The 13,747-nt window shown below is 36.4% G+C and overlaps 1 protein-coding gene across 1 annotated transcript; it reads right to left on the bottom strand.

Moving 5' to 3' along the window:
• Positions 1–34: 34 nt before the first annotated feature.
• Positions 35–1,849, bottom strand: LOC119779444 (multimerin-2-like). Its single transcript, XM_038279095.1, has 3 exons — positions 1,432–1,849; positions 768–896; positions 35–603 (listed from the first exon to the last, which is right to left on the bottom strand). The coding sequence occupies exons 1-3, from the start codon at positions 1,805–1,807 to the stop codon at positions 323–325; spliced, it is 786 nt and encodes a 261-aa protein (XP_038135023.1). The 5' UTR covers positions 1,808–1,849; the 3' UTR covers positions 35–322.
• Positions 1,850–13,747: the final 11,898 nt, after the last annotated feature.

The following is a 13,747-nucleotide window of genomic DNA, read 5'->3' as shown; positions in this document are numbered from 1 at the left end:
AAATATTAAAAATTGTATGTGAACAACAAAACAATTGAAAGGTTGACTAGCTTTATTATTTTCAATACTTTAATATACAGTTTATTTATAGCAGCTGTACAAGATACTATTACAATATTCAGGATCAGATCTTTCATACAAGTGATGGGTATTCATTTTCATTAGAAATTAAAAACATCATACTCCATAAAAATGTTTTCTCAGTGTATAAAACTGCATAACTCGCACATGGTAGTTGCCTTAAAGTGATTGTAGAAAATAAAATATTCATGAACTTCTATTCAAAGATCAGTTTCTGTTTAGAATTTTCTTTCATCATTTTCTATAGTGGGGAGATTAAGAATCCGCTGAATGTGGAATAAAGATATCCATTATCGCTGATTTTCCTTGAATCCCAGAGGCGGACATTCACCATGTCTCCAGCCTCCACCAGCAAGACGGCGCTGTTGGAACCAGTGATGGGTGAACTTTTGCTGTAACCATACCATGACACAAGGGCGTTACCATTTTGATAAAGACTTCCACCAGTGGTTCCATCACCTTCCCAGCAGAATGAAGAAAACGAGAAGTAGTAGATTCCTCTCACAGGCGCTGTAAAGTAGCCTGCAGATGTAAAAAAAGTAAAGCAGACCACAAAAATCAGCCGTAGAATACAAAGAGGAATTATCTTTTAGCTCTTTAACTATGTAAGAGTTATAACTTTTGGTTTCAGACAAAATAAAAAATAATTTAATAGCAAATCATGAAATAGAAAGTTAAATACTGACCCGTCACTGGACTGTAATGACCTCCAATGTTGGACAGAACTTGTTTGTATACCAGCGGATAAAGAACATTCACTTGACCAATGGTTCCGCTTACTGGCTGTGCTACAAAAAATGCCACATGATGTTGTTCTGAAATTGAAAAGAAATTGACAATTGCAAGTTAAAAAAATAGAGAACCATTTTTAGTCTAAAGATTACAATATCAGTAGATGACTAGGGAATCTCAAAGGATCCTTATTAATTTGCAAGTCAATCTAATGCCAATATCTATATGTTTTTTTTTTATGTATAAATAATTGGACTTTCAATATTAGATATTATTGACCTTTAGCTAAAACAGGTCTTAGAGTATGCTGAAACTCAAAACTAATGTGCCGTTAACACAAAGTAGAACCCTGAAACTCTCAGGATTTTTTACATTCTGCTCATAAGCTATGTTTGCAAGTCTATTGTGTCTTCTATATGATCAAGATATATATAATCAGCAATGATGTTTTGATTCACAGAAAATTGACCAAAACCCTAACTACTTTTTGAAATTCTTTGCAAATAGATGTATTACTGTAATTATCTCTTAATCAAATACCAACAACAAATCTGCTATTGAGTTAATCTTGTCTCCAATCAAAAAACATGTGTGATATATTTTTATGCAATAAGTTACCTTCATAAATAGTTTTCATCTCTTTCAGTGTGTTGTTAAGAATAACAACATTCTTCTCGCTGGCTTCCAGCTTTCTGTTGGTTTCCTCGAGGGCTCTCACCGTGGCTTTCTGCCTCTCTTCAAGAGCCCCAAGCTCTTTCAGCACTGTGTAGATGTTTGGTTCACATGCTGTCTCTTCAGCTTTTGTGTTGGATTCCTCAGCTGTTAATATTTGAAGCTCCTGACTGAATGTTTCTTTGTCCTCTGTCTCTATCAAATTTTTTTCTGGCTCTTCAACTGTGGGCTCAGTGACAGTCTGGTTGTTCTCGCCTTCAGCCTGGCAGGTTGCCAGCAAAACAACCAGACCCATGAGAATCAACAAAGATGCAGACCTCATTCTTCAGCTTGGTTTATGCTTTTCAGATATGTCTGCACCTCCTTTAAGAAAAATGTTCAAGGACTTTGAAGATGTTACCATATATATAGAGGTTGTAGAGTTAATCATTAGATTTGGTTAAAGATTTCAATCTGCTTATAGGATAAGTACTATGATAACATGTAAATATTTCCTTATTGTTTTCAAAAGAATATTTGTTTTTCAGATGTCATATGACTTTACTGAATGTTCAAAGTCTTCTGCTCAATAAAATCAAGAATGATTACCTGTTCCAAAGAATGTTTTATGGTCAATACAGATTATACACGTGAGTTTCCAGTTCTTATAACTTGCTCTTCCTGTTTTGTTTTTTGTCCCATATCAGAATCCCAGGGATGATACCATATATAGTTGCGTTTTGCCTACATGTACCTGGGAGGATTTAATTACAAACATATGTTTAATTGCTATCTTAATTCTGTTGTTAGCTTTTTGTATAGAAACTTCATTATATCAAGATGTCATCTGCAAAATAAATGGATTAAGATATTACAGGAAAATAAATTAGAGCTTATGCTGGAAGGCCATGTTAGTGATATCATAGATTCTTATTTTTACCTTTGCATTTTAATTCTAATAAGGCTTATCATCAAAAGTAACTTAAGAGCATGTTGTTGGTATTACCTTTTTAATGGAAGAGCTGATGGGCAAAAGAAAGATGGAGGGACGATAACCCACTGTTTTTCTAGAGGGTTAAAGGTTAGAGGGCTGTTTATGAGCTATACATCCACCGTAATCATGGAGCATATAATACAGATAGCTACTGTTGCTTTTAAATATTTTGTTTTGCTTAACTTTGCATATTTATATTTTTTGGTATGATTTCTTTCACATTTCTTGATGCATTAATACATATAATTAGAGATGTGAGAATAAATCAGTCTGAATCTGTGCTGTTCTGATTGTTTTATATAAGGCAAAAGATGCCCTATAAATACTGACAATTTTTCAGTTCATCTAGAAATTGAGGCCTTTTCTTTTCTTTAAAATCTTTGAAGCACATAAAAATTTTTTTTTTTTTTCTGATAGTACAGTTTCTTCTATTTGCTTTCTGTTATGGACCAATAACCCACTGAATAACTTAATGTGGAATTTCTGAGCAGAAATCAGATGCACATTTCAGGACATAAACTATCACTCCTACATCTTACTGATCCTCATCAGCAGGTTTTTAATTTTTTTTTTTTTACTAATGACACACTCTTGAAGAACTAGAAAACAAATCCCTTCAAAAACAATTTTGCAATTGATCTGCATCCCAATCAAATCATTATTTCTAGTAAAAGGCTTTCAAAAACTATTCTTGCAAACTGAATTTTATTATATTCTACATTCCCCTCTTTCTCTCAACAACCTGTTCTTCGAATTTGCAGCTTTATTGCCGAGATAATTCACAGTAAGCTCAGACGGTCTGAAACATTTGCTCACTATACATCAGTAGCTGAGATTCCAAACATTTGAAACTGAGAGCTTTTAAATGGGGCAGGATGTTGACCTGGAAATTTATTTTTACTATCATATCATTGATAGCTGCAGTTACTCAGATAAAGAGCAATATATAACATGAAAACTACAGTATAAGCAGCAACGTTATCGGTGATAAAGCTCAACAATCAAAGTTAAACTTTAAAGACTATCTAGGTCAGTTCACACATTACAATATCAGACACATGGATCAAACATGTAAAGTGTGCAGACATAAACCTGAATAACAAAGATAAGGATAAAGTTGATAGAGAGCATGGTTTAATGCATAACAATCAAACTCTGCATGGAAAAGAGGAAGATTAAGTTCTGGCATGGAAGTTTAGGTGTGTTGTGTAGAAATATTCACAAATGTAAATAAAAAGGTATCTTTCGGGCATAAACCATATTGGAGAGTATACAAAACAGTACAGTAAACAGTTTTAACCTTATAGATAAAGAAGGATCACAACCCACATTATCACTTCATTATATTATATATTTACAAACCTGACAGATAAGAACACCATGAGGAGATTATTTTTATGTATGATATCAGTGACCATACTGTATACCAGCTTTTATGGTTTATGACAACTGTTACAGAAAAGCTGATTACACACATAAGTACAAAATAATCAAAACAGCGGTGCATTTAGAGAAGATTTTCTTCTTACAAATTGTGTTCTTGGGAAGATGGGGGGATTTCACTGATTTCACCATGCCTGAGCTATTTCCTAACAAGTAGGAGGTTCGTAGCACCTCTCAGTGCATCACGCCTGCCACGGAAAAGAGCCTACAGCAGAATTTTTAAGGACGGCAATCAAGACCACACTAATCATTTATTAATTAATTCCGTCTTGCTTAAATTCTTTGATCTGGTCAAATATCAAACCTCACAAAGTATAAGCTTAATTTAACGTTGTTGCCTTTGTTTAATGTGTTAGGAATCCAGTTTGTGTGATGTGTTTTTGTGGGTTGTTTGTGTGTTTTTCTCTCCATCCACCACCAGGTGGTGCCCTGTTCTTGTTGGCCTTCCCGCGCACCTGCGGCTCGTTGGTTCATCACTGAAGAGTATTTGAGCGGCGGACTGTCACTACCTCCATGCCAGTGTGTTTGCCAGTTTTGGGTACTCTAGCCAAGCTGAGTTTAGCTGAGTCTATCTGAGCCTTAGTTTCTCTGAGTCTAACTTCGTTTTTCTCGTTTTTCTGCCTTTTCAGCAGGAAGCCTTCCTGTGTAACTGGATGCCTGGCCTTCTCCCCCTGGAAGGATTAACTGAGCTCACACTTAGCAGGGGAAAACGTCCACACATGCCGTTCAAGTCCCTTTCGGAAATCCAAGTGAAAGTCCGCTCCATTGCTCCTCTGGGTCCAAACAGGGACAGAAGTCTGTGTCTGATTTTGCTATAGATTTCAGCATCCTGGCTGCAGCTTCTGGCTGGAATAGCGCTGCTCTCAAGTGTGTCTCGAACAATCAATCATCAATCAATGACCCTATAAAGGACAAACTAGCCCCCCTCGATGATCCTAAAATGCTGGAGGATCTAATCATGCTATCGATCCGTCTGGACAACCGGATTCGAGCCCGAACCAACGAAAAAGGTTTGCTCCTCTGGGTGCAACGAATGTCTACCTGTCCACTCTCCAACGAGTTCCCTCTTCTCTGGATAAACCACACTAACTGAATTCAAGGACTTACAAGTTCTCCCTCAAACACTTTCCAGTTCCGGTTCACCAGTTCACTGAGTTCCAGATCCAACACCTGTACTCATTCTCTCAATAAACCTGTTAAACTTTTCCCCTAGTTCTCTGAGTGGTTCTCCTCATGTGGGTCAGATCTCTTAAAACAAATTTGACAGAACACTCTGGCCATTTAGAAGCCATCAACCAAAAACAAACAGCCCTAACCAGACATAATAACACCTTGGTTGAATTAATCAGCCAGCAAACTGAGTTGAACCGCCGAGTGACAGATTTAACCAAGGCTGTCCGTTTTACTCTCCAGGCTCGGGGCCCAGCCGGTGAGCTAGCCCCGCCTCGAGCTAATCAAGCAACCATCTCTTTAAGCCAATCGTCCGTCATCTGTGAGGGGTGCTTTATTGCATCTAACAATCCCAAATGGGAATAAACACAGATTACATGAAATAATCAGTAAACATAAATAAGTTCAAATGAAGTCTTTAATAATATTCAGTTCATTAGCTCAACTGTTGTGATGTAACATTCAAATCAATTAAATTTCACTTAATCCAATAATGAAAAATGACCAATAAGCACATTGCATTTGTTGTGATAGCAATGAGAAGTGTATGGCAACGACTTGAGGTGTAGGGAACCCAGCTACAAGCATGCTACTGAAATAATACTCATTCTGGTATCTTAGCAGCTAGGATGTACACTCCAGGTAAATAAATGGCGGTTGATGGATTTCAGTCAGTCAGCATTTTATTTCATCTTTGCAAAGAGAGAGCAAGACATCATACATACAGTACCTTATTGCATGGTATCCAACCCTGTTCTGACTAGACAGAGTTTTTTTTCTCCCTAATTAACCTTGAAGAAAAGGTGTGAAGGTCTCCACACATATCTCTACCCAAAACAAAGACGGAGAGATTGGGCAGAGAGTCTAAATGTTATTAGAATTACCTCATATTATCCTAATGGGTAAAATAACCCCCCTCTCTCTTAAAAACACTGTAGCCTTGCAGCTTTGAGGCCAAATTAATAAAACTCAGCACTCATAAATCTGTTTATTTATATCTGTATATCTATATATCTATATATATATATCTATATCTATATAGATATATATATATCGATATATATATATATATATATCGATATATATATATATATATATATATATATATATAGATATATATATATATATATAGATATATATATATCTATATATATATATCTATATATATATATCTATATATATATATCTATATATATATAGATATATATATATATAGATATATATATATCTATATATATATAGATATATATATATTACCAGATGGTAATAATAGGCCAGAAACCCAAAAACCAAAGGGATTTAAGCAAAGCTGTTTCCGGATGAGCCAATAAAAATCCTCCATTATAGTAATTCTCTGACAACCTGAGTGCGTATTGTGACAATTTCAGCAAAGCTGTGAGATTCAGTGCACTGACATTAAATCAGTGACAGCTGGTGGAGTTTTCTCCAGGGGTGGCTATAAATTCAAAATAGACGTGTACCAAAAACCATTTAAACGTATACTAAGTTATCACACCAGTATATTAATATGAATGCCAATAACAAAACAAAAGAATATAATAATAGAGCAACACTTTAAAAAAACAAAACATAATTTCATATACTTGCCCTTCTTAGGCTTTGTGAAGGCAAATCTGTGTTTTGCAATATTGAGTACGTGCATACTGTTTTATTTATTTATTTATTTATTTATTTATTTATTTATTATTATTTTTTTTTACATTTTCAATGCTAAACTTCTCCCAGGTTGTGCCTGAATCTGTCGCACCCTGTTGGTGCTATTTGGTCCCATCATGCTAGATCACCGCTCTTTGGTTGCCTGAGGAAGAATTCCCCTGACACCCTTTTCATCAAATTTTTTTGCTTCTTCTGACACTTTGTCCTCTGAGAAGGGGAGGCTCCCCCCCCTTTGCCATTGTACCAGAGTGGTAGAGGTTGCATGTCTACACTGGTCTTCCACCTTACGAGCTCTGTCCTCGGACTCCAGATGCAGTTCTGTCTCTAATATTGACTTTCTCTGATACAGCTAACAGAAGCCCTCTGCAGTCAGCAGATCTCCCTTTTTGAAATCTTAGTTCAAAGTTCAATTCTCTTCTGAGGATAAAGAGATCACCGAGCTAATTAAAGCTTGAACTTCCATTTCCACAGAAGCTCCACATTCTGCTACCCTGTTCTTTATTCTATTTACCCAGGGGAGGGACAAAGCAGGTAACATAGCTCACATTCTGTAATCACTAACTCTGTTAGCAGTGTGTGCAGCATGTGTTTAAATACAGTACACAGTTTGACTTTCAATGTGCCACTTACAGTCAGGTTTAGTTAGTCTACAATACTGCATTTAACTCCTAAAAGCTTGTGGTGAATCATTGAATCAACTTTTCGGTTTTAAGGAATGAGCTGAATGCAATGATATGTGTGTATTTGTAAATGTATGCATGTGTCTGTGGAGGAACTGTCAAACCAAGGAAACCTAGTTCACAAAAGCACAAATGCAGTGTCTGGATATTACTTCACAAGTGGCAAAAGCAGACAAATTAACTGTGTAACTGAACTCAGGTTACCAACATAAAGTTTAAAATCACAAACCAGTTATCCCTGCACTGTTAATCCACAACCAAGGAAAGGCAAACAATAAGGCAGAATTAAGTGTGGTTGTGTTGACCCATTTTCGCCTCCAGGTGACGCCAAAGAGACTCTAAACAGATCAATAGGGAAAAGCCTCCCCATAATTTATCATTGAGACTTTTATTTTTCTGTAAGACGAGTTTTGCAATTTTACCAGACATTTAAATATCAGTCAAATCAAGGGTAAAACCAATCAATGACCATTAGTTAAATGATTATGACAGTTGATAAAGTAGCTCTGATCTGTTAACATGTTGATGTATTGAATACCTAATAATTAGAAATTCAAAACACCATCACACATTATTTTCGATGGAACTCCACTTCAGATGGTTTTATTAGTTTCTATGTGACTAGAGAGTGGAGTGTATCGCCACAAAAGACAATGTAGTTTTTTTATTTTTAAATTTCTGTCACTCTAAAAGCCTCATGAGGAGTAACAGACCATATGCAAAAGCACCTAAAATAGGTTTGCATTAGGGAGCTCCATCTATGCTGACTTTATCCCTCTACACCAAGGGGAACAAAAGCTGTCTTCTAAAATGCTGAAGAAGTGAAATGACCATATTTGAAGTGTTACTGCATCTTTAATTTACATTTTTTGTTCATTTGCATGTTTAAACATCTCAAACTTCCCATACTGAGCTATGTAATACCCATGGAGGTTTGTTCTATATTATAGTTTTCCGTGCTTACTATTTTGTAATACACCTTAGTGCATGTTTAACACATTAATGTTAAACCTGCTTTAGATCCCAGCTAATATTCCTTTTGATCTGATAATATTTGCCTCTTTTTATCTTTGAGCACCTGCCCCTTTAGTTGTCTCTGTATGGCCCTGTTCCTGAGAAAGTATGTGAAAATGCAAATCATTCTGATTGGCAGCTCTGTTTTCTGGTTTATTTAACACCTAGTATCTGTGTTAAGCCCTTAAAAAACATGACCTAAGCAAATGGCTCCACACAGGCCCCATTCATCAAAGTTGTTTTGCAGCTGTTTGGAAAGAGAAAAATGTATTTGTTCATAAGATTTTTTCATGAGATGAACTGATAGTGCTGTGAAGAGGTACAGCCTCCTCTTTCTTTTTAGTGAATAGGGTGGCTCTACCCTGTTCACTAAAAAGTAAGCTCCCCTGTGTGGTGCCCGTTGAGTAGTCAGAGTTAAGGTTCTTGCTCAGGGACACAGAGTGGCAGTCTGTTGGAATGAGTGGGACTTGAACTCAGAACTTCCAAGACCCAAGCGCAATACTCTAACTGTTAGACCAAATTTCCCCTAAAGAAATTTTAATTTAAATCAAGTATTGTAAAAAAAAAAAAGATTCATTTGGTAAAGCAACACAAAAAACCTGCTCCTGTTATGTTGCAGGTCAAGAAAAAAATGACTGTTTATATATACAGCTATTTTTTTGTTTGCTTTTTTTATGAAGCCTTTTCTACTTTCCTTAGTAAGTATAACTAATATGTAAAAGAAAAATATTTTATAGTAACTGACATATTGAAGTCATTTCAATAATTTTTAGGCCTAAATCATAGGCAACTATCAGACAATTTAATGATGTAACAAAGGGCTCTTTTAGTGAGTTGGTGTAGATGCTGTAGACAGGAACAATCTCTTATAGTAGTCTGGTTACATTGTCTCTGTAAAATGCCTTGAGATGATATGTTGTGAAATGGCGCTAAATAAATATGTGTTATATGAAAATCTGATGAGGAGGATCCCCAGGGTTATACATAACTTTCTTAATTGTATAATTGTCTTTATAGAATTTTTAGTAGAGGTTTTACAATAGAGATTCTGTATTCTTTATTATCTTTTTCAGCTTTTTTAATCAATCATTCTGCCACACGATGCTACTGTAGCAAGAAATGGGAAGAGATCATACTCTTCACAACAGAATTACATAAGATATGGTTGCACATTCGAACAAAGTGATGTCAAGATATGCAGTGGTTGTACATTTTCTTTACTTTCCTTTTTTTCTGAAAATGCAAAACAGCATGCATAAATTAGACGTGCGTCAGACTACTGCTGCTATTTTTCAACTGAGTTTACCTTCTCCAACACAGAAACTTCATGTCTCAAACATTCAGTGCCTTTTGGTAACTTTTTCATTACTCTGGCTTACCTGAAAATGAAAACAAAATCCATAAATCCGATGCGTGTCACACTATGGCTCCCATGTAAAACTGAGTATACATTCTCCAACACAGAAACTTTGGCCCCAAGGCTGCCATAAGCACCTGGTAACCGGATCCCTTTCTAAACTAATTTCACTCTCAGCCAGAATAACTGCCAACATATGGATGTTCAGCTTAACATGGACAATGAAATACAGTGCTTTTTAATAACAAAAAAAAAACAACTAAATATTCATGGGAAAGAGAATGGAATCATATTTTCCCTTGATCTAAAGTCTCCAGTAACTGGTCCCGCATAATATCCAGCATCTTGCTGGAAACACTGGAACTAAGCTTCCTACTGTAAAAAAGCAGTCTTTTCTGCCCCTTGTTTTAGACAGTTTAAGAGTTGTACTTGCTGGTAGTGGCTAGGGTTAGGGAAAGGCCGAACAAGCAAATGGAAATTATTACAAATCCCAACAAGGACAACCAAACAGAACATAGGTGTCTGTTAATGTGTTTTGTTTGTGCCTTAAGGAAAAAGGTAGAAGAAGTGGTGCCAGCAATGTAAACCATCTGATATCAAGTAGAGCATATTGTGTTACATACAAAAATAATTTGCACAAATCACACTTTGGTGAACTCTGCCTTATGCCCTATCTATCTACAGAACATTTGCATCTGCATTTACTTCCCAAACACAAGATGTCATTTAGATTTTGTTTTTAGGCTAAATTTGGTTGGTTCGTCGCAGTCTTGATTAAGTTTAGTTTGGTCTGATGTTATCCCACTTTGGTCCAATAATAGACCGAATAGCAAAAACACAGGAACTTCAGATCCTTGTTCCTGCGACCTGCTGCAGCATATTCATTCACACACACAGCTCTGGCTGATATGGTCGCTAAGCGAGCAATAAACACTCCCACTACCTGCAGCTCACATAACCCACAGTGACCTGTTATTATTAGACTGGAACGCAGCAGTGAGTTTGTTACAATACCTTATTAGTGAATAATCAGTCATGGTGACTGACTATATAGTTTCATATCCAATAAAAATCCAATCAGGACTCCTCTGTCGTTAGATTCGGAATAAAGTATGTCAAATGTCAGCATGGAGCAAACCTGCTTACAGATGTTCAGCTTAAGGTGACAGTTTCCCCATCACTGCAAAATCCTCCATCAGAGCCTCCCTCATTCACATCCTGAATGCTCTTCACATTTTCTCTATTATGTAATTTTTTTTGCTTTTCATTTTAAATTTTCATCTTTGAATTTAACTTCACAACCTTCACACTCTTCACACAGTTGGAGAACATCTAGTGGATTTTAAATGTTGGTGCCATTGTGTGTCAGAGATATTTAGGGATGCCAAATCCAATCCGAACATGATGACTTGATGAGAAGAATAAAGTCTGGTGTGTTATTGTTTGGTTGGAAAGAAAACCTGCAGCCACACAGCCCTTTCTGGAACCACTTGTACTCCCCCGCGCTACCGGTATTGAACAAGGTATTAATGGGGGAACGTGTAAGAGATGCCATGTATGGCAAGACAATGGGTTTAAATTATAATACTGTCACATCTAAAGCTTGGCAACCCTGATTACTATTATGTATTTCCTGCCCTCTATCTGCTATGCCTCATCATATAAATTCAATTCAATTCAGTTTATTTATATAGCGCCAAATTCACAACACATGTCATCTCAAGGCACTTTACAGTTCAACCAGATCATACAGTCAAATTGATACAGAGTTTTCTATCTAAGAAAAAACATTTGATTGCATTGACTCATTGACTCAAATACAATCCCTCACACTAAGCATGCTTGTAGCGACAGTGGAGAGGAAAAACTCCCTTTTAACAGGAAGAAACCTCCAGCAGAACCAGGCTCAGTGTGAGCGGCCATCTGCTGAGGCCGACTGGGGTTCAAGGAGACAGAAGCAGAGATACAAAAAGTAGCTGTAAAAGGCGGCCCCGTCAAGGAAACACACAGCCAGGCAGAAGAGCCCCGGGCCAGCTCCCATGCCAGAGGACGAAGAGAGCACATCCACTCAGTCACAGTCAGAGAAACAGGACCACACTGGAAAACAGGCCGATCTCCAGCATCTATAAACAAGGGTGTTGAAGGAAGCAGCACAGCTGATGTTTCTCTCCAGGATGGTGTCACAGCCAAACAGGAACAAATGAGGCAAAGCTACTATGAGAAAAAGCAGAGAGAGCAGAACGTTAGAGATTGAACTAACAGATTCTGCAGAAGGAACCTTTTGTTTTTTGAATGGTTTTCATGATACATTTAAACATTCCCCAGGACAGAATGACTCTGGAACATCACCAGTGTTCTCGGAAAGGAATAGCAATATTATGTGAACAACTACCAAAAGGTAAAATCCAGACATTAACAAATGTAAAACATTTGGTGAAGCATAAGCATCAGTTGCCACCAATGTAATTATATGAGGTGTTGCCTGTTGACCATGTTTCAAGGATAAGTGGGGTGCAGCAAAATACGGCACACCATTAAAATTGGTTCAATTTCCTTTTTGACAGTACTTTTACTTTATTAAGGAAAAAATAGGTCAGTACTGATAAATATCTGACACACAAAAGTTTTCTACTTCATCTGGTTATATTGGCTAAGTCTAAGTGCTGTTTATGGGCCAGAAAAACATTGATATCTGAATTTAATAACCTTAAACAAATGTTTTAACATTCAGCAATTTGAAGAGGAAAAAACTGCTGTTTGTTTGTACTTAGTGTTATATAGAAAGAGTAATGTGTTTTCAGCTGAGATTAAAAACACCCTCTATAAATTACACTGGTATTTTGACTAAAGCAAACTCATTTAAGGCTTCACATGATTTACAAATTTAGATCAAATCTACGATGGAAATTCTACTTTAAAGTGTGTTCCCTCCTTAAAAATTAAGCAATCATGAGATGACATCCCTTCAAAATATGAAACAAAGCACACTTAAGCAGGATCTAAGGATTTTATTGGTGAAAGCAAGCATACATGTAGTTTCCAAAAAAAAAAAAGATTAAAATTGTCAAAAAAGTAATTGGTTTCAAATACCACAATTCTACATCCATCAAAAAAAGTTGTCACCTTATTAACTTAGGAAAAAAAAAACATAAAAACAGCACAGTGGAAACAGTTAACTGCACTTACTGCTATTAGTCTGGGATTTAATTCTTAGAGCAAAAGAAATTAAACTCCTCTAGATCATTTTTTTTCCTCCACTTATGTCCTCCTCCTGTCTCCATGGCTCCAGAAATGTCACAGTCATCCACTGGTTCCCCTGAGGCCCAGTTCTTATACTTGACCACCTCATCACTGACCCAGAACCAGAAATCCAGAGTACAGGTGTAGCGCAGTCCCATCCAGACATAATCAGTCGAGGCGTTCTTGGCTTTCTCCTGGATCCATCTCTGCTCATCCAGGCAGGTGATGGTGACCAGGTCATGGTAGTGATCTCTGCAGTAGTATAAGGCGTCCTCCCAGTTCATATTTTCTTTAATCAGGATCACTTTATCTAATTATAAAAACAATAAATAAATAAATAAGTGTCTGTTAGAGCCATACACAACAACTATTTAAGTTATTTAATATTTAGAATGTTTTTGTGCAATGCCTTTTTTCTTTCATTTTGCTGTAGGGTTAACGTCAGTACAGGTATATTTTTTAGTTAAGTTTACTTTTATGTTGAAAGGCTTATTTCCTTCCAACATAGTTTTTTTTCTGTAAATGAATACAGACTGCAGGGGGATTGTACAGCATGGAGTTACACAGTTTTTGACTGTGTATAGTTTTTTTATTTTTAAGGAAAGAATTTGTTGGTCACTTTTTTGTATGACATATTTCTTGGATAAAGAGTTTTTGGATAAACTTCATGGTTTTCCACGCGTCCTTTACTTATCCGGGACACAGATA

Source organism: Cyprinodon tularosa, unplaced genomic scaffold (assembly GCF_016077235.1).
Source record: "Cyprinodon tularosa strain WSP-4 unplaced genomic scaffold, ASM1607723v1 ctg1478, whole genome shotgun sequence".
NCBI classification, from domain to species: domain Eukaryota; kingdom Metazoa; phylum Chordata; class Actinopteri; order Cyprinodontiformes; family Cyprinodontidae; genus Cyprinodon; species Cyprinodon tularosa.
This window is presented reverse-complemented; position numbering and strand designations above follow the sequence as displayed.